General features: G+C 41.2%; 1 protein-coding gene across 1 annotated transcript in view; it reads left to right on the top strand.

The window, feature by feature from the left end:
- ADAM17 (ADAM metallopeptidase domain 17) overlaps positions 1-17,576 on the top strand; it is a 35,312-nt gene that overhangs the window by 6,765 nt on the left and 10,971 nt on the right. Inside the window, exons 2-10 of the mRNA XM_027713402.2 lie at positions 5,367-5,499; positions 7,658-7,791; positions 8,678-8,766; positions 10,467-10,635; positions 11,441-11,571; positions 13,297-13,386; positions 14,444-14,557; positions 15,094-15,238; positions 15,769-15,857. Coding sequence (XP_027569203.2) covers positions 5,367-5,499; positions 7,658-7,791; positions 8,678-8,766; positions 10,467-10,635; positions 11,441-11,571; positions 13,297-13,386; positions 14,444-14,557; positions 15,094-15,238; positions 15,769-15,857 — 1,094 coding nt within the window. The remainder of the gene's footprint in view (positions 1-5,366; positions 5,500-7,657; positions 7,792-8,677; positions 8,767-10,466; positions 10,636-11,440; positions 11,572-13,296; positions 13,387-14,443; positions 14,558-15,093; positions 15,239-15,768; positions 15,858-17,576) is intronic.

The following is a 17,576-nucleotide window of genomic DNA, read 5'->3' as shown; positions in this document are numbered from 1 at the left end:
TAAGGAAATACTCCCACTACCCAGAAACAGATGTCTCTTTTACTGTAGGAAAAAAACTTTGGAGTTAAAGGTGCAGCTACATGAGTAAGTTTTTCCTGAGATGAGCTAAAGGGTGTTTAGAAGCTGTTAGCTTTTCCATGATATCCATCACTGGACATGTCTGAATGTGTGATAAGCAGAGCGTGGTTGGCCCTGTGTGACTGCAGGAGAAGTGCACCTTGGAGGAGCTGGTGGACAGTAACTCGGCAGGGCGAGGGCTGGGTAACCATACCCTGAGGCTTCGTCTGCACTGCTGACTAACTGAATCTGGGCACTGTGTTTTCTCACATGGCTTAGCAAGTTTGGTGTAGTTGGGATTGAATAAAATACATGCCTTCTAAAACATTCGGCAGTGCTGACATGGCTGGCCATTCCTACTAACGGGTTTGTCTAGAAATGTGCTTAAACAGAGTGTTAAGCCTTATCCTGTTAAGGTCTATAAGAATGCTGACGTGTTTGGTTCTTGCTTTGAACCTGTTTCTCACACAAGTTCTTCTGTTTACATGTACTTGGTGAACAAAACAGCAGCCGCTCTTTGGTGGAAACAAGTAAACATGATTTATCTAAGCTGTTAAAAGCATAGGCTGTTTTGTGTGGGATAAGTGTTTCAATTCACTTTGTTTTCTGTCTTTGGCAATGGCTCTGTACCAGATGTACTGCAGAAAGATGTAACAGCATGTGCAATGAGCTGTTATGGAACAGCTTTCCCACAGATGGACCTTCTCAACACTTCCTCTTCATCAACAGTCGCCTAAAAGCAGTGTAAACTGTTAAAGAGGTACCCACAAAAATTTAGGCATGGCTGCATCACCTCCTGCCTCATGAAGACCGTTTGTGTGCCCAGTTGAAATACAAATATATATGCTCTCTCTGTTAGCAGTCCCTGGAATGGTGCTGCAGTCAAACCATCCCACTGTATGGCAGCCAGTGAGCAGCTGTTACCACAAACACAAGGGCAGCTGTTTTATGTGGGGCGATGGAGACCTGCTTTAGCTCATGGGGTTCAGGTTGGAAAGACTCCAGTCCATGTTTCCTGGTCTAAATTCTGACTGAGGCTCTGAATTATGTTTCAAGTGACTCTATTTGGTTACCTTAATTGAAGTATTTTAATGTCCTAAGAAGAGCCTATAAAAGTAAATAGTAACAATAAGGAATACGGAGTCCTTCAGTCACTCCCCAGCTGAATCAGAAAAATTGTTATTAGTTAACTGCTCATAAGCTTTTGATAGGTGTTTGATACCCACTGGAAATCAGCTTGAGATCAGTACCCAGGTTGTAGTAGATGACTGTCACTTGAAATAGAGGCTGGAGCCCTTTTTTGGGCATATGACAATGATTTCACAATGCAAAATCCTCCCGAGTGTGTTTGCTGTGCTTGTTCTAGGACTGCTCTCTGTAGGCTTGTCATCCCATTCCAATGCCCTTGATAGATTTATTTCTGCTTTTATTCCCTTTGGGATGGTTGGAGAAATAACTGCAATCATTCCTGCAAACCCCTCTGATTATCTTGTGGTCATTTTTAAATCCTGAAAGTATTTTATTTAGTATTGTTTGATCTTTTGGTTTTGTTAGAGACATTTTCTATCATGAGATAATTGTGAAGAGAGTTTTTAAAAATATTAATTATATCTTCTGGGTTAAAACTTTGTGCTTCTAGATAAGCTTAACCTTTCTATAAATAATGCAGTGCAAAAGAATTCTTATGAAATGGCTGACTTGCCACATTTACTTGTTGATTTCCGGGCAATAGATGGGGCATGAGATCATGGGAATTTACTGTTGGCTTATGAAAGCTGAGCTGGTTGGAGAAGGGTGACATTGGTATTTGAATTGGTAGCTGAGCACTGGAAGAGAAACCTCTTCTTTTGAAATACGTGCAGTGGCCTTGAACTCCGTGATCTCAGCTCTTGCCCAGCACATTCTTGAGCTCTTTGCTGCTGGAGTAGCCTGCTGCAATGCCCAGAGTTTCTTTAAAGGATACTTGCCTGTGTTAAGTCTGAAAGTCTAGTGCCAGGAGGATTTTAGCCCTGAAACAAGGTGAAAAAACAGAGGGAACGGTTGGTTCAAAGTTAGGGGCAGAGGAAGAATCAATGCTGTGGATTTCTTCTCAAGAGCTTTGGGATATCATCTTTGTCACTGATGTTCCTTCCCTGTCTCTCTTGCAGACCCGAGATGTGTATGTTCTTGGGAGGTTCCCGTGCAGGAAAGAAGGTGCAATGAGGTGAAGGCTGGTGACAATAAATAACTGGAATATCAGGATGGAATTAAGGTGTTCTCCAAAAAGACAGGAATGTGGAAATCTAGGAGGGGTTGAAAGGGAAGGAACCAAAAGAAAGTGGTTTGGGAAAATCTGAGTCAGCTCAGTGCTGTTGAAGCCCATGGAAAATGGCTCTTGTACCACAGTGAAGATAATGAGGGAGGAATGCTGAAAAGATTTTCAAACTTGAGTAAAAAGTAGTCAAGTATATGCTTGCTGTGGCTCCTGTCCACAGACTGCTGTACAGTTGGACTCTGTACAGTTCTATGTTTTGTTTAAAATAATGACACTTCATCTTTTATTTCCAATAAGCCATGACCATGAATTAATTTTTCACAATATCAACATTGTACAGAAAAATTTTGGTTTGAATGTGTTACCAATATATTTTTCATGTCTGTCTAATACCATAATTAGTTAACAGATTTATGTCTAGGAGCAGCATGTCTTAAGCCTTTACTTATGTCGTAAGTAAAATTAAAAGCAAACAAATTTAGGAAGGGTAAGAGGAAATATGAACAAGTGCATTCTTGTTTCAGAGTTACAGGAACTAGGAGTGTCCTGTGTTTCATTTGTTACTTCAACAGTCATCTTACTCATCTTCATGAACTTTTTAGGTCTTGTTCTTACTACCCTTCCTGTGTCTCTGTGAGGCATTTCCAGAAGGGTGTTTGTGTATATTGAGATGGAGCAGGACTTCTGAAGTTCTTGCCTACCAAATAAAAACCTAATTTTTTTGGCAGACTTTTCAGTTCTCTTGCCATGAAACTGAGACGTTTTGTCTGGCCATAGTGCCAACTGCATCTTGCTCTTTGGCATAACTTTCCCTTGGTTCTGGTCTGTACTTTGCAGGCAGAGGTGGAAAATGACAGAAGTAGTGTTTTGTAGCTGGGGTTGTGCCTCTTGGGCAGACCTGGTCCTTGGCAAATCCCCAAACAGTACAGCAGTGGTACCACACCTTAGCTTCATGCCCCATGTACCACATGCTTGGGTTGTATCAGAAAGCAGTGTTATCCTGTGTATCAACATTTAATTGAGGGGTCTACTCTAGCTGTGGTGAAAGAATCTCAAGTTTAATTAAAATAATTTAGAACTAGAAGGTTTAATTATGTTTTGGGTTTTTTTCTGAGTTGATTTCCCTGGCTGTCCCTACCCTCCTCTTAGGTGGTTCTGGATGAGGGTTCTGGATGTCAGACCGTAAACAATGAATTATAATGGGCTTTTTGACGAAAAGGAGTACTTTGGGAGGTTTTAGGTATTTGCTCACTGCGTGGCTCTAGTGAACCAGATCTGCAGCACTAAGGATGAAGGCACTGCCCAGCAGCTGGGCACAGAAGGGGAAAAACCCCGCATCAGAAAGGAAGGTGAGGCAAACTTGCCTTTGTGTATCACCCAGAACGGATGGTAATCGATTGCAGGTGCTCCCGACCTGTGGGTTGTAAACAGAAATCAGGAAATCGCAACTGCACTGCCCTTCCTGTGTTGCTCAACGGCCGGGGAGGAGCAGCCGAGTAGGGAGAAGCCTGGGAACCGCTGCTTGGTGGCTTCTGCTGCCCAAGAGAGCAGCCATGTCACCCACCTGTCGCTCTGCTAGTGGGTCTGGTACAGGGCCAGGAGGGCTGTGAGGATCAGCTTTGCTTCTGCGGCTCCCTCACTTCTGTGTACACAAGCACGTGTGCATGTACACTGGTGGATAATTCTCCCCACCCACCCCCTCTCAAAAACTTGCCTTGCATCGATCAGTGCATCCATTCTTAAAGCTTTCTTGGGCTTTAAGAAGCATGGATTTGGGGATAAATGATGGCACTGAGTGCCAGGTTTAAAAAAACCCACATTACTTCAAGAGCTATACTTTATGTAGATTTCATGGTGGCAGTCTTGGTTTGTTGCACAAGAGCCAGTGAACCAGCTTATTAGTGGTGCTGCTTACTTAAAAGTCCAATAAAACATGTGAGGTTATTTGGCTGGGTGGTGTAAGCTGGTGATAAGGGGCTCTGAAGGAAGGCCATCTTCCTTAACAAAAAAAGGAAGCTACTTTGGTATCTCTCAGGTCTGGTTTAGAAGCATAGCTGGAAATGGAGGGGAAAGAAACAGAATTTTTTAATAAAGAATGTCTGGATGAGCACTTCTGTCTCTTGTAAAACACTTCTGACTCCTCATTTTGTGCCATGAAAAGAGCGAACACCTCTGGCTGAGAAGGAAGACAGTGATGTGGGAATAAGGGCCTCTGGTTAAGGCTGTAAATAGCAGCTGATAGAAGTGAAGGTCAGATGTCCCACTGGGTGGTGTGTGCTCCAGAGAAGGAAGAGTGTGGATGGGTGCTCTGGTGAAGGAATGCCTTAGGAAACAGCAGCAGGCTTTATCAGCAAGAGTCAAACACTGTTGGCAGCCGTCATGGTGCACTTGTTAATACTGCAAAGTATTGATCTGAATTTGTAATGTGTGTGCTGCTCCCCATAGGAGTTCAGGCATTTGGTCTCCTTCTTCTGAACAAGTTTTCATATTCTGAGTTTGAAAATCAAAGGGGTTTTGTATGGTGGTAAGGTATTGGGAAACCAGGGTACCTGAAGGTGCATCATATGAGTTGCTTTGTTAGTTAGTTCTGATTGATGATGCTATGCAGATGTCTGTTTTCTGTCTACTGTTGGACAGAAAGGTAAAAAATGCAGTCCCAATCTGGAGTTAGTTTGGTATAAGTCTCCTAGGCTAAACTTCCTTAGATTCATATGAGGACCAACAGGTGTCCACCATTTAGTTTCTGGGGGGCAGACAGGGAGGGCATTAGCTGTGCATTGTTGTGGCAGTAAAAGTGATGGATTAGTTGCTCAGAAATTGCTATAACAAGTGAACTAAACTCTTTGTTTGTCTCTCTCAGACTGTGTCTTGTCTCACTCTGATTTCAAGTTGCCTACACAAAATGCACCTTTACATAAATGTACAATAGTTATCCTAAAATTAGAGCAAACTGTGGTCTTGCTGTTGAAATGGGTGGCTCTGATTTGTTCTTTTTTTGTGTGTGCATTTGGAAGAGAGTCTTTTTAAACTGAAATTTTCCTTGTTGGTCTTCCAGACACAGTTGAGTCCATGCTTTCAGACTACGACATCCTTTCTCAGTCCAGCATCCAGCAACACTCACTGAAGAAGAGGGACCTCCAACCTGAGACACATGTAGAGAGGCTCTTAAGTTTTTCAGCCCTGCAAAGGTAATTAAATGAAATAGCATAATATTTTCCTTCAGTTTGTGATTAATAATGTGCAGTTTCAAACCCAGAAATAGTTATCTTGTTTTCTGTCATGACTGGCCAGTTCTTTTAAGTTAGTCATCTCCATGGTTATATAACTTCAGAGACACACAGAGGAAAGGAGAAAATAAGTTACATTGTATGGCTCTGATTGCTGAAGTGGCAGTGATTTAGGATTTCTTTTGCTTTGTTCTAGACTTTAGTTTCATGTAGATTACTTCCACTGATTGGGTTGGATCCCAGTTATACCTCATCTGGCAACATTGTCATACTTCTTGACTGTCCTCTGGTTCTTGAAAATCTCAGCCTTCTGTTTGGCAGCACACATGATGTGTTGCCCAGGAGATGTATTTTTTTTCACGGAGGTTTAATTGTCTTCCTTCTGAGTGTAAACTTTCTATTAAATAAAGCAGTTCTAATCTTTTTTGTGATGTTGTTGTTATAAGATGGGAAAGAGAAGCACAGATGAAAGGGGAAGGAGAGATAGAAGGGAGCAGGCATGATGATTCTAGGGATTTTATTCTGGAAGTCAGAAAAGTGCCTTATAGGCATTTGAGTGCTGAAATTGTTGATCTAAAATGGGCATGAGGATGAGAATAATGCTTTATATTAACAATTATACATCGATTTTGTTCATCTGACATCTTTGTTTACTGTGTTCTCATATGCCTTTCCCCTGTGTCGTTTACAACTGTCATGCAACTTGTGCATAATTTTTGAACTTCTAAATGTTGGAGGGGGAGGAAATTTTTAAGTACCAAGTATGAAAAGTTAATGGGATCAAATGTCTGACTGTCCCTGTTTTGCACTGCCTCATGCACTCTGACTTTGTGGTGAGGTTGCAATACTGCCAGTGATGGTGACAGAATGATTGCAGAGGAGCATGCCAAAATCTTTGACTCAAAGACCACATAAGAAGCCTTATGGGCTCTTGGTTTATAGAGAAGGTTCTCCGCTTACTTCTTGGGATAACCTTTACTTTTTGTGACAATATATCATAAAAAAATGTAGAGAGTTCAGATTTCTGTGTATGGTCTTCTGACTGTTTTATTTCAGAAAATAAAAACCTTAAGCAGCACTACAGGCTGGACACAGTGGCTGGACAAGGACCAGGCAGAAAGGGACCTGGAGGTGATTGACAGGGTACTGAACATGAGCCAGCAGTGTGCCCAGGTGGCCAAGAAGGCCAATGGCATCCTGGCCTGTATCGGGAATAGTGTGGCCAGCAGGACTAGGGAAGTGATTCTTCCCCTGGCACTGGTTAGGCTGCACCTTGAGTGCTATGTCCAGTTCTGGGCCCCCTCAGTTTAGGAAGGATACTGAGGTGCTGGAGTGTGTCCAGAGGAGGGCGATGAGGCTGGTGAAGAGTCTGGAGCAGAATTCTGATTAGGAGCTGCTGATGGAGTTGGGGTTGTTTAGCCTGGAGAGGGGGAGGGTCTGGGGAGACCTTATCACGCTCTACAACTACCTGGAAGGAGACTGTAGCCAGGTGGGGATTGGCCTCTTCTCCCAGGCAACAAGCAACAGGACAAGAGGACACAGTCTTAAGGTGTGCCAGGGGAGGTTTAGGTTGGACATTAGGAAGAAGTTCTTCACAGAAAGAGTGATTGGGCGTTGGAATGGACTGGCCAGGGAGGTGGTACAGTCACTGTCCCTGGAGGTGTTTAAGAAAAGACTGCATGTGGCACTTAGTGCCATGGTCTAGTTGGCAAGGTGATGTTTGGTCATAGGTTGGACTCGATCTCAGGGGTCTTTTCCAACCTAGGTGATTCTGTGCTTCTGTAATATAGATGGGATAGATAAAAGAAATTCCCTGGTCTGAATTTTCTTTAAATACTCACCAGTAGCTGTTTTTGCTTGACTGCAAATGGAGAAGGCACATCATGAGCAAACAGTGACTGTTTTGGATTTTGGGGGTTATTTTTTCTATTTTTTAATTAAACATCTGTGACGGTTTAAAATATTTACAGTTATGAATTATAAGGTATATGTTTTTGTAGCCAGCTTATCAGAATTAATGCTTTGTAACATCTTTTGGACCCTCAGTAAAATAGTGACTGAATGTATCTGTTATGTGCATACTTTGCTTAAAAGTAAATATAAGTAAATTCTCTTACAGGCACTTTAAATTATACTTAACTGCAACTGCTGAACACTTTTCAGAAAAATTTCAAGCATTAATTGTGGATGGTGAAGGCAAGGAAAAGGAGTATCGTGTTCAATGGCAAGACTTTTTCACTGGACATGTCGTTGGTTAGTATGAAGTAGACTATGGGTCAATGCTGAGAAACCACAGCTTTGCAGGAGTCTCTTGGCCAGAGTAAATGGTGTATTTTCCTTATTTTTGTCAGATACAATTAGGATGAACAAATAAGCTTAATTCTTATGCCCTTTGGGTTTTCTGGTTTTGTTTTTGTGGTGTGTTTGGGGATTTATTTTTTTTAGGTTTGGTGGGTGGTAGGGTTTTTTTGAGCTATTGCACCCGTGTTCTAAGATAGGACTCTTGTGTTTAGTTTGGCAGAACACAAAGGTATAATTTACTCAAGCTGTGGCTTGGCAAATTATAATTTATTTTTTTAAATGATGATGGTGGCTCTAATTCCAGCTGGAATGTAGGACTTGTTCTGTGTCCCAGAACACAAAGAGAAGTAGAGGTACTGCAGTGATGCCCAGATTGCTCAGTTAAAAGACTTACAGATAGTTCTTTGTAGATTACTTTTCTGTAAATAAAGGGTATCTCACTCCACTTTTGTCCAGCACTAATGCTTCTGCTAAGTTGTTTTTATTTCTATGTTATCTGTGTGATGTAGTGAGTCTTTTCCACTGGAGTCCAGGCTGACGCCGTGAAACTGCTGTGTGATAATAGATGCACGCTTACTAATCCCCAGAGCCATCTCAACACTTTCTGTAAAATTAAGAGTTACATCTGAGTCTTGTTGACTATGACCATTGAGAAGTTAAAACTGGGGGGAAGTGTTGGTTCATTTCTTTTTTTCTTTGTACTGAACAGTTCTTCAGAGACCAAGGAAGGTAATTTGGCATGAAGTTTAGAAACGATTAAAAAAACCCCTAACAAACAGCGTAGGAGTGCATGCAAGCAGAGCTGAATTAACTTATATCTTCTTTGCCTATGTTAAAGGAGAGCATAATTCCAAGGTTGTGGCACATATTGGGGATGAAGATTTTACAGTGCGAATCAATACTGATGGAGAAGAATACAATATTGAGGTACTCTTTGCTGTGGGAAACTGTATTCAAACAATCATTTTCTTTCCCTGTGGGTATTTCTCTTTCTAGTTAGTCACGTTTGACACCTCTGTAGCTCAGAGTAGACTTGGTGGTGGTGTTTGTTTTGGGGTGAGAAGGGGCAGGAAGGGAAATGTGAAACCAGTGTGACTGTTGCAAATGTTGACTTTTATTAGTGACATTCTCTGATGGTTGCATGCTTTAGATACATCGGGCAGAAGGTATGTTTTAAACAGGAAAAGGTTTCAGAAACAGAAATGGATAACGATAATAATTAGTGGTAATCATGTCTTCTAGAATAACAAACTGTGTGGCAGTCTGAGCAGAGTGGAGGTCTGTGGAGCTTTCTAAAATTTTGGCTGTGTTATGTTGTGGAATTTTTCCCATTCTTAAACCTTCATTTGAAAATCTATTTTTTTATCTTAGAGCTTCATTTATAAATCTAGTATTTTTCCCAACTCCCTTGTTTTTCATGTGTTCATTGCTTATTTTAAACAGTGGGTTAAAAAAATATATTCAACAACTATATAATTAGAGACTATCCTAATGACTTGTTCAGTGCAGTATATTCCCAGACACAAGCAGTATTAGAATGTTTGAATGACAGTAATTATGGCTGAATGTTATATGGATATTGTAATTGTCTCCAAACCCAAGGATGCAGAGTTATGGGTAGACTTGAGAAATCTAGTCATGTGAAAGTATAAAAATGTGATTAAAATATCCAAATCACTGTACTTGTGTTTTACATCACCAACATACAGTAGCTGTTTGATGATTTAAAGCGTTTTTGCATCTGTGGTTCAGAGCAGTGTAAGTGCAGCCGACTCCCTTGCTCCTCGCTGTCTGTGTCCGTGCAGCTGAGGGCAGGCAATGGTGTGCAGGCTCCAACTCACTGTCGGTGTCCCCAGGTCAGCTTTTGCCCCTGACCAGCCCTGGATGAGATGATGCCTGTTTGCAGTCAGAGAGGATGCCTGCTAGAGTCTGTTCCCAAAAGGCAGCATGGACAAAGCTGCTCCACTGTTGCCTGCTTTTGTTTTCATGGTGCTCCTGTATCATTTGGAAAGGTTATGGACCTCTGTATAAACCACCTGTGCCCTCAGACCTTACCTTAGCATGTGAAACACTCAGTTTTGAGCTGCAGACGTGGCTGCTGGACTGGCACGGCCTTCATGTTTTGGGACCTTTTTGCTGTGAACTGAAAGCACAGTGTGCTAAACTGAAAGCACGGTGTGCTAAATAATAGCTGTCTGAAGTTGCAAGAGCACTGCCTGAGGGCCAGAGGAGACCCAAACCCAGGTGCTCTGTGTTGTGGATGTGGTCAGTGCTGCTTGGCTTTGGCCAAAGAACAGACCCTGTCCGTGCTGTATTTCGTGGTGTTCCTGTAGCTGTTACATTCGGAAAAAATAGGATATGTTAGTAAAGCAAAAACTGCTCTGTTAAGATGATCTCAGAGTTTTGGATGCCCATGTAGCATAAGAGAGTTGAATTCTGTTGGCTTTCTTGGGGATGTCATTTTATCAGTAGACCTGTTGCTGTGGGCGAGGTTATCATAGTCTAGTGCATTTGTGTGTGGGCACAGAAAGCTGTGGAGGTTTGGTGGTACATACCTATAATTTTTTTACCTATCTAGACTTAGGCTTTGCATTCACAGCGTTACTAACTTCTTCTTGTGCTGTTAGCCACTGTGGAGATTCGTAGATGATGTGGAAGATGAAAGACTGCTGGTCTACAGATCTGAAGACATTAAAGACTTCTCAAGATTGCAGTCCCCCAAAGTGTGTGGTTATTTAAAGCTGAATGAAGAAGAACTGTTGCCAAAAGGACTGGAAGACAGGAAGCAAAACGAAGGTGAGTGTCCATAGTTGGGAGAGCAGCATCTTTGAAACACTTGAATTCTGGCTGTGTTGGCAAGTAAGGTCAGAACCTGGGCAATAATCTGTGTTGCTGTTTCTAGTTTAACTGTTAACTCTTTAAATTCACTGGGGGCATGAAGGTGGGGAGTGGCATTAACTCATGCCCATTCCCCATCCACAAAAACCCCAACAACTGATGAAAGGAAGATACTGTTGCTCAGGGCATATTTATTCCTGGCTTGTTGAATGGATGTTTGGCCCCACCAAAATGTAGGCTAAGGAGAGGAAGCCTTTTCATCAGGCCTGAGCAGTTTATGACAGCTGGCAGCAATGTAGGTACATGTTCTGAGATGAACATTAAAACAACTTTGTACTTCTGTGCACTGTGCAGCAGGATCTGTTTGGCCTTGATGGTCACTCAAGAAATCCATCTTGAGCTATGATGGGGTTTTGAGAGATTTCAATCCCTTTTTCCTCTGTCCTTTGCTGTGTCAGCAGAGGTTGGGATAATGACTAGGAACAGGACGTCTGAGGCTGAGGTGATGACCATGAAAGCTCTATAGGTAAATCTGAGGAATAACTTGATTTCACTGCTACACATTCCTTTCCTTACAGTAAGTTTGAGCACTGTTACGAAGACAAAATTTAAGAATAGCTATTAAAAAAAAGCCCAAAACTAAACATCCCCATTCTCTCCACAGAAACACACCCACATTCACAGTCATGACTTAAATAAGGATAATAGACTCAGCAGTGGTAGTTGTATTGAGTGTTTATTGTATTTAAAATATTCACTGTAGCAAGCATCCATCGGAAGAAAAGAGCCACTCCAGAGAACTCCAAAAACACGTGCAAGATGTTGGTAGTGGCAGATCATCGTTTTTTCAAGTATATGGGCCGTGGAGAAGAGAGTACCACTATAAACTATTTGGTAAGTAAATGGACTTTGTTAAAATTTGCTGGAACTAACATAGGAAAACATAGTGATCCAGCAGTTAAAACAACATACAGCTTATACTACTTTTGTGTAAGTGACTTGTGACTTGTGTGTAATTTTTAAATGGGAAAGTGCTAAAATCATGCTTTAAAAATAGTTTATAATGATGATACTGTAGTTAGGTCTTCTTCAAGTTTGCTTATAAGCAAATTCCTTCCTTTCATATATTTCTTGTGGCTATGCCATTTTCTACCTAAGAACTTCTCTTTCCCCAGTCAGAACTTAAGAGTTTCCTGGCTTTTGAAATCCACTGCAAAGGATCCAAGCATCTCTGAAGTTCTAGCATGTTTAATGCTCATAGGAGAGGCAAATGCAACTTACGTAGATTTCTTGGTTTTTTTCCAAATTCTTTCGGGATTCTCTGTCCAGTACAATAAAATTAGAAGCAGGCACAGTAAACAGTTTCTTTGGTTGTACATGGGTGTTGTGGGTTAACTCCAGCAAGCAGTTCAGCCTCACACAGCTGCTTACTTGCTCCTCACAGATGGTGGAGGATAGAATAAAGAGGGTAAAGCTGAGACAACTTGTAGGCTGAGATAGAAACAACAGAGCAAAAGCTGTTCACAGAAGCAAAGCAAAATAAGGAATGAATTCACTGCTTCCCATCAGCAGGCAGATGTTCAGCCATCCTCAGGATAGCAGGGCTCCATCACGTGTACCAGTTACCAAGTAACCCAGCCAAAAACAGTGTGATTGTCTACCTGACAAGTTTTTGTGGAATAGAACAAGGCCTGTCTGCAGCCTTTCAGCAGAAGTGGAGAGTATGGGGGGGTTGGGAACTGGAGACAAAATCAAATGAAAACGCTTTTGGAGGTCTGTTGTTTGCCAGAAGTCTCTTTCTGAGTTCGACTCTTTGAAATGCTAATCACTCTGTTTCACCTTTGCTGGCCTTTTGACCTTTCTGTCCCCAAAATTGTTTTTACATCTCCAGGTAAGGGGGCCTCAATTGGTGTGTTTGCAGAGATGCTTTTATCTCAGCATCTGACATGTGCTGAGGCTGACCCACTGTTGTGTTTCCTGGGTAGATGTGTACTATTAACAACACAGTAGTTGGAAAACTAAAGTATTAACTATTATTGAGTGGCTCTGAATGTCACTTCTCATTCTCAGCAAGTTTGTGCATTTCTATTTAGTAGAAGGTGGTTTTTCAGAATATGCCAGCAGTTTGAAAAGGGAGGTATTGATTGTGAGCACTCACATCTGGAACCTTGTGCTTGAACCATAATGAGGAAAATAATAGCTTTTTAGCTTGGGGAATCAGTTAAACTAGTTAAGCACTTAGACTTAACTGCTAAGACAAAGCAGTAAAAACAACTCCCTCCTCTGCCCTTCCCTTTAAAGAAATCTGGAAAAGTAGTGTTTGAACAAAGTGTTTCCCAAGATGTCTTGTTCTTAATGCTATTGTTCTTCCACTATACAAATTAAAGTGATAAATAGAAAAGTTTGCTTTTTTAAAATGGAAAATTTTCGAGGGTATTTGATAATACTCACTGATCCAAAACCAACAGCACTTGGATCCAGAGAGTATGTCTGTTACCTTATATGAGGTTTGATTTTAATTTGAAGTGGGTGTTTCTAGATAAGTACACCTTCTGAGAGTGTCTTGACTTTTACTGCATGAAAGCTCAACTAAGTAACTTGTGTTTCTTTTCTAAATAGATTGAACTGATAGACAGAGTAGATGACATCTACCGAAACACTTCCTGGGATGATGGAACCTTCAATGGGTACGGCATACAGATAGAGCAGGTATTCACTGAACTCTGCAAAGGGTTTCCAAATTAAAGAAACATGGTTTAAATGTTGGGGTTTCTGTTTATTTTATCTGGATTAGAGCTAAGATAATAAAATCCTACATTATTAACTCCATCCAGGAGCACTCAGAAATAGCATCTTACCAGTGATAGTGTTAATGATCTGAGACATCATGCCCATTTTCAGTTCCTACAGTGTTTGAGATGTGAGTTTTCAGGGAGAATACTTCCATATTTAATCTCAATCCAAAGATGCTTTTTTCCCCAAATGAGCAGTTCTTGTTTCTGTCAGATATACTTTTATGAATTTATGTCATATTTCTGTCTGTGGCTGCTGCTTAGCTTACAAGGCCTGAGTGGGCCTCAAATACAGATGAAAAAACACAAATCCTGCCTGAAGAGCTTTAGTGGCTCCCTTAGACATCATGATATTGTAGAGGCTGGTGTAGAGTGGACATTAGGTAATGTAGTGACTTCAGTTTTATGATGGCATCTGAGAGTTAGCACACAGAAACATGAAAAAGGGCATTAAAACCAGGAGGAATGCATCAGCTCAGCATACTGCAAGAGCTGTGATGTGGGACATGGAGACTAATGGGACAAGCTAGCTGCCCCTTTGCTGGGAAAAAGTCTGCAGGAACAAGAGAGAAGCATTAATTGGGCAGGGGAGGGGAGAGAATATGAAGCACTAATTCTAGGTTCCTGGGAAAGTAACAATCCTTTAAAATATGTTTTGGTTAGCTAGAACTCTGAAATGATTTGGGCTTATTTTTACTGGTTGTATTTGGGGTTTTTTTTAAAGAGTAAAATGCACATCAAAACAGAATGTTACAGTGAAACTTTTGATGTTATCCTGTAAAAAGGCTGGTGTAGTTACTTATGATGTAATTAGTGTTTTAACTAGCAGAGCCTGGAAAGTTAACGTTAGAATCATACCGAGTCTGAATTTTTCTCCTTACAAGGAGACGTTTAAAATTACATTTAAACCTTTTCTGTAGCTATAAAATTGACCAAAATTCCTCTACATTATTGTTGCCCTTTTTGAAATGTAGATTATCATCCACAACGAGCCACATTCTGTAAAACCTGGAGAAAAGCATTACAATATGGCAAGAAGCTACCCAGATGATAAAAAAGATGCCTGGGATGTGAAAATGCTGCTAGAGGTAGGTTGTAACCCTTGAAAAATGTTGTCTTTTACAGGGGATTACTCATTCATACATCTGCTCTGTAGTAACGGGTGAAACTCCTCTGCTCCCTTCGCATGATGTGTGGGTGTCACACAAAGTCAAACCAGCTGCTGTGCCCTGTAGCCCATGGTAAAGGGCTCCATTGCATAACTACAGAGCAGACACCAATTAGTCTTATTAATATGGTCTGAGTCAGAAAGACAGTCCTGATATGTCTGGCCCTGAGACTGACTGCCTTGTGACCTTCATCAAATTATTGTACTTGGTTTTCCCCTCCCTGCAAAAATGGGAAATGAATGGACAAGTTATGTAAATTAATGCATACAATGTATTTGGGTGTTTGTTTAATTTTCTGCAGCTCTGTAGGACAGCTAAACAGCTGCTTTTTTCTGACTTAACCAGATTTAAGAGGTACCTGTCTGCACATTAGATAAATGTTCTTATCTGTAGACTTCTGATATGCACTGTAAACTTTCTAACAGAGATTTGACTATATTTTTTCTTTATTAAAGCAATTTAGCTTTGATATTGCTGAGAAAGCAGCTCACGTGTGCCTTGCTCATCTCTTCACGTATCAAGATTTTGACATGGGAACGCTTGGTTTGGCTTATGTTGGCTCTCCCAGACCTAACAGCCATGGTGGCATTTGTCCTAAAGGCAAGGCTTCTTCTTCTTCTGTCCCAGTTGTGGGTTGAAAGCTAGTTTTTGTTATTTGTGTTTAATCCTTTTCTCCAACTTTCCTGGAGTATGTTGTATTATTTGTATACACTCTAGTAGTTGTTTTTTGCATAGAAGAGATGGCCATTTTTTTGGCTGGAGATGGAAAAAGAAGGGAAGGAAGGATAAAAGTCACTAAGCTATTGGTGTGAACAAGCTGGCTAGAACAAACCCTAGACCAAGGGCTGCTTTGTGTGGGTGCATCTTGCAGTGGTTGTGGAATGGCAGATGCTGTTGTCTTGGAAATTTCTGATGTTTTCCCCTTTACTGCAATACATGAGCTGTTTGAGCTGTGCTTGAAAGATTTCCCAGCCCAAAAAACTGGCAAGAAGCATGCTCTCACTAGTGAGCCTGTGAGAACAATAAAGCTGTTCATTTCCCCAGACAAGGATCCCTGTCTCCCCAAAAGTACCCTGAAACCCAAGAAAAATGTTTGTCAATTTTCATTTGTTTATTTCTCCCTTCTATAGCTTATTACAGTCAAATTGCAAAGAAGGATATCTATTTGAACAGTGGCCTAACCAGCACCAAGAACTATGGGAAGACCATCCTCACAAAGGTGAGGATCCTCCTTGTATGTGTGTGCTGGTGGTGTGTGCCATGGGATTGTGACAACCTTCTGTGCTCTCTGAAACAAGCTGCTGTCTTTCCATTTGAGTCAGCTTCCTGGGGACAAGGATGTAGGTCACAAAACAAAAATCATCCTTTTTGTTGTTGCTTACAAGGGGAGATTGAATTCACTGCGAAAGAGGAGTGAGGAAACACAGCTAGTGTCTAATAGGAACTGTAGGTTCCTAGGTGTAAACAAGTTTCTGATATCTAAAGATGAATTTAAATGTATTTTGCTTTAACAAAAAACCCAAACAAACAACAAAACTCCAACAAACACACCCTCAAAAAGAACAAGGAGGCAAAGTAGGAGGTTTAGTTTGAGCATTTTAATGAAATTCTGTCACTTGATTTTTGTGTCCTGAGGAAGAGAACAGGACTTATTAGTGCTTATACTAAGCTTACTATAAGTTGATGCTGTCTGGATTTTTTTCCATACTTTATAAGACAGTAAATACATAAAGGCCTGAATATGAGCTTTGTCTCACTTGTAAAGATACCAGAGCAGCGCCTGTGTCTGCATCTACAGAATCTTTGCAGTTGGGCATATTTTGCTTTTGCTGACTTCTGCTGACTTCTCAGCTGTGCTTTTCTGTAGCCTGATTATAAAGGGAATTCATAATTGATGTGTGGGCTAAAACTTGGCACAGAAACTGTCAAGAAGATAGGAAAAAAAGACAGTGAAGCTTTGTGTTAGAAGGATGTTGACAGAGAACTCTTGCTGTTGCCATGCCATTTGCATCAATCTTCAAATTGGAGTTGTGCCTTGGATTACAAAGGAAATTGAGTTTTTTGTCTTCCCAGTGGGAGGCACAAGGCTTGGGATGAGGCAGTGGGAGCATTACGGATTGGTTTCACAGGGAAAGTGCTGCATAATAGCCACTTGGGTTTAAAAAAAAGAAAAAAACCTGCTTAAAACCCTTCTCCAAATAAAACCCAGTGAAGCACAGGAGGGATCCCTGGGCAGCTCTCCTGTCTCTGGCTCTCACATTAGCCATGCTTAGACACGAACCAGTGCTGCTCATTCCAGTGCTTGCTCCTTCCCGAGCCCACACAGCAGCTGCACTGAGGGATTCCCTCTCCTGAACTTCCTGGTGTCCTTGCATTCACCTTTATTTCTGTGCAAGGTTAGTTTGTGGTTGTCACCTTGTGAGGTTGACACCATCTGCTGGCTAAGGTGCTGTGGGAGGCGCACAGCAAGCAGAGCCGGTTTAGGATCCTCAGCACAGGCAGACCTGTCTTGCATAAATAATGTTGGAAATGCATCCCTGTTGGGCCACAATTGTCGGTGTCTTTCCCAGTAATCATGCAATAGCAGAGTTTATTCAGCGCTCCTAATGTCATCATCCCTTTAGAAGAAATAATTCTAATGGCAATAGATGTTAAACAAGAGATTGACTAATTGTAGTAGCTGGTGTTCCTTTCAATTGGTTTTTGTTTCAACTTTTTATGCCTTCCAGCTACTTAAAAGCAAATTTTCTTACTTTAAAGTATCTTTATTGCATTGAAAACAAGCTTAAATTGGTATTCTAGGACAACATTTTGCCTTTAGCACTGATTTAGTGTTCAAACCTAGTCCTGGAACTTGACTTTGAAATGGACCATAATTTTATTTGCCTTTATTTCTCCACTTTTAGAAAAAGAAAAATGTTCATCCTGTCCCTCTTGG

This window comes from Pipra filicauda, unplaced genomic scaffold (assembly GCF_003945595.2).
Source record: "Pipra filicauda isolate LSUMZ 115617 unplaced genomic scaffold, ASM394559v2 scaffold383_size682061_pilon, whole genome shotgun sequence".
NCBI classification, from domain to species: domain Eukaryota; kingdom Metazoa; phylum Chordata; class Aves; order Passeriformes; family Pipridae; genus Pipra; species Pipra filicauda.
This window is presented reverse-complemented; position numbering and strand designations above follow the sequence as displayed.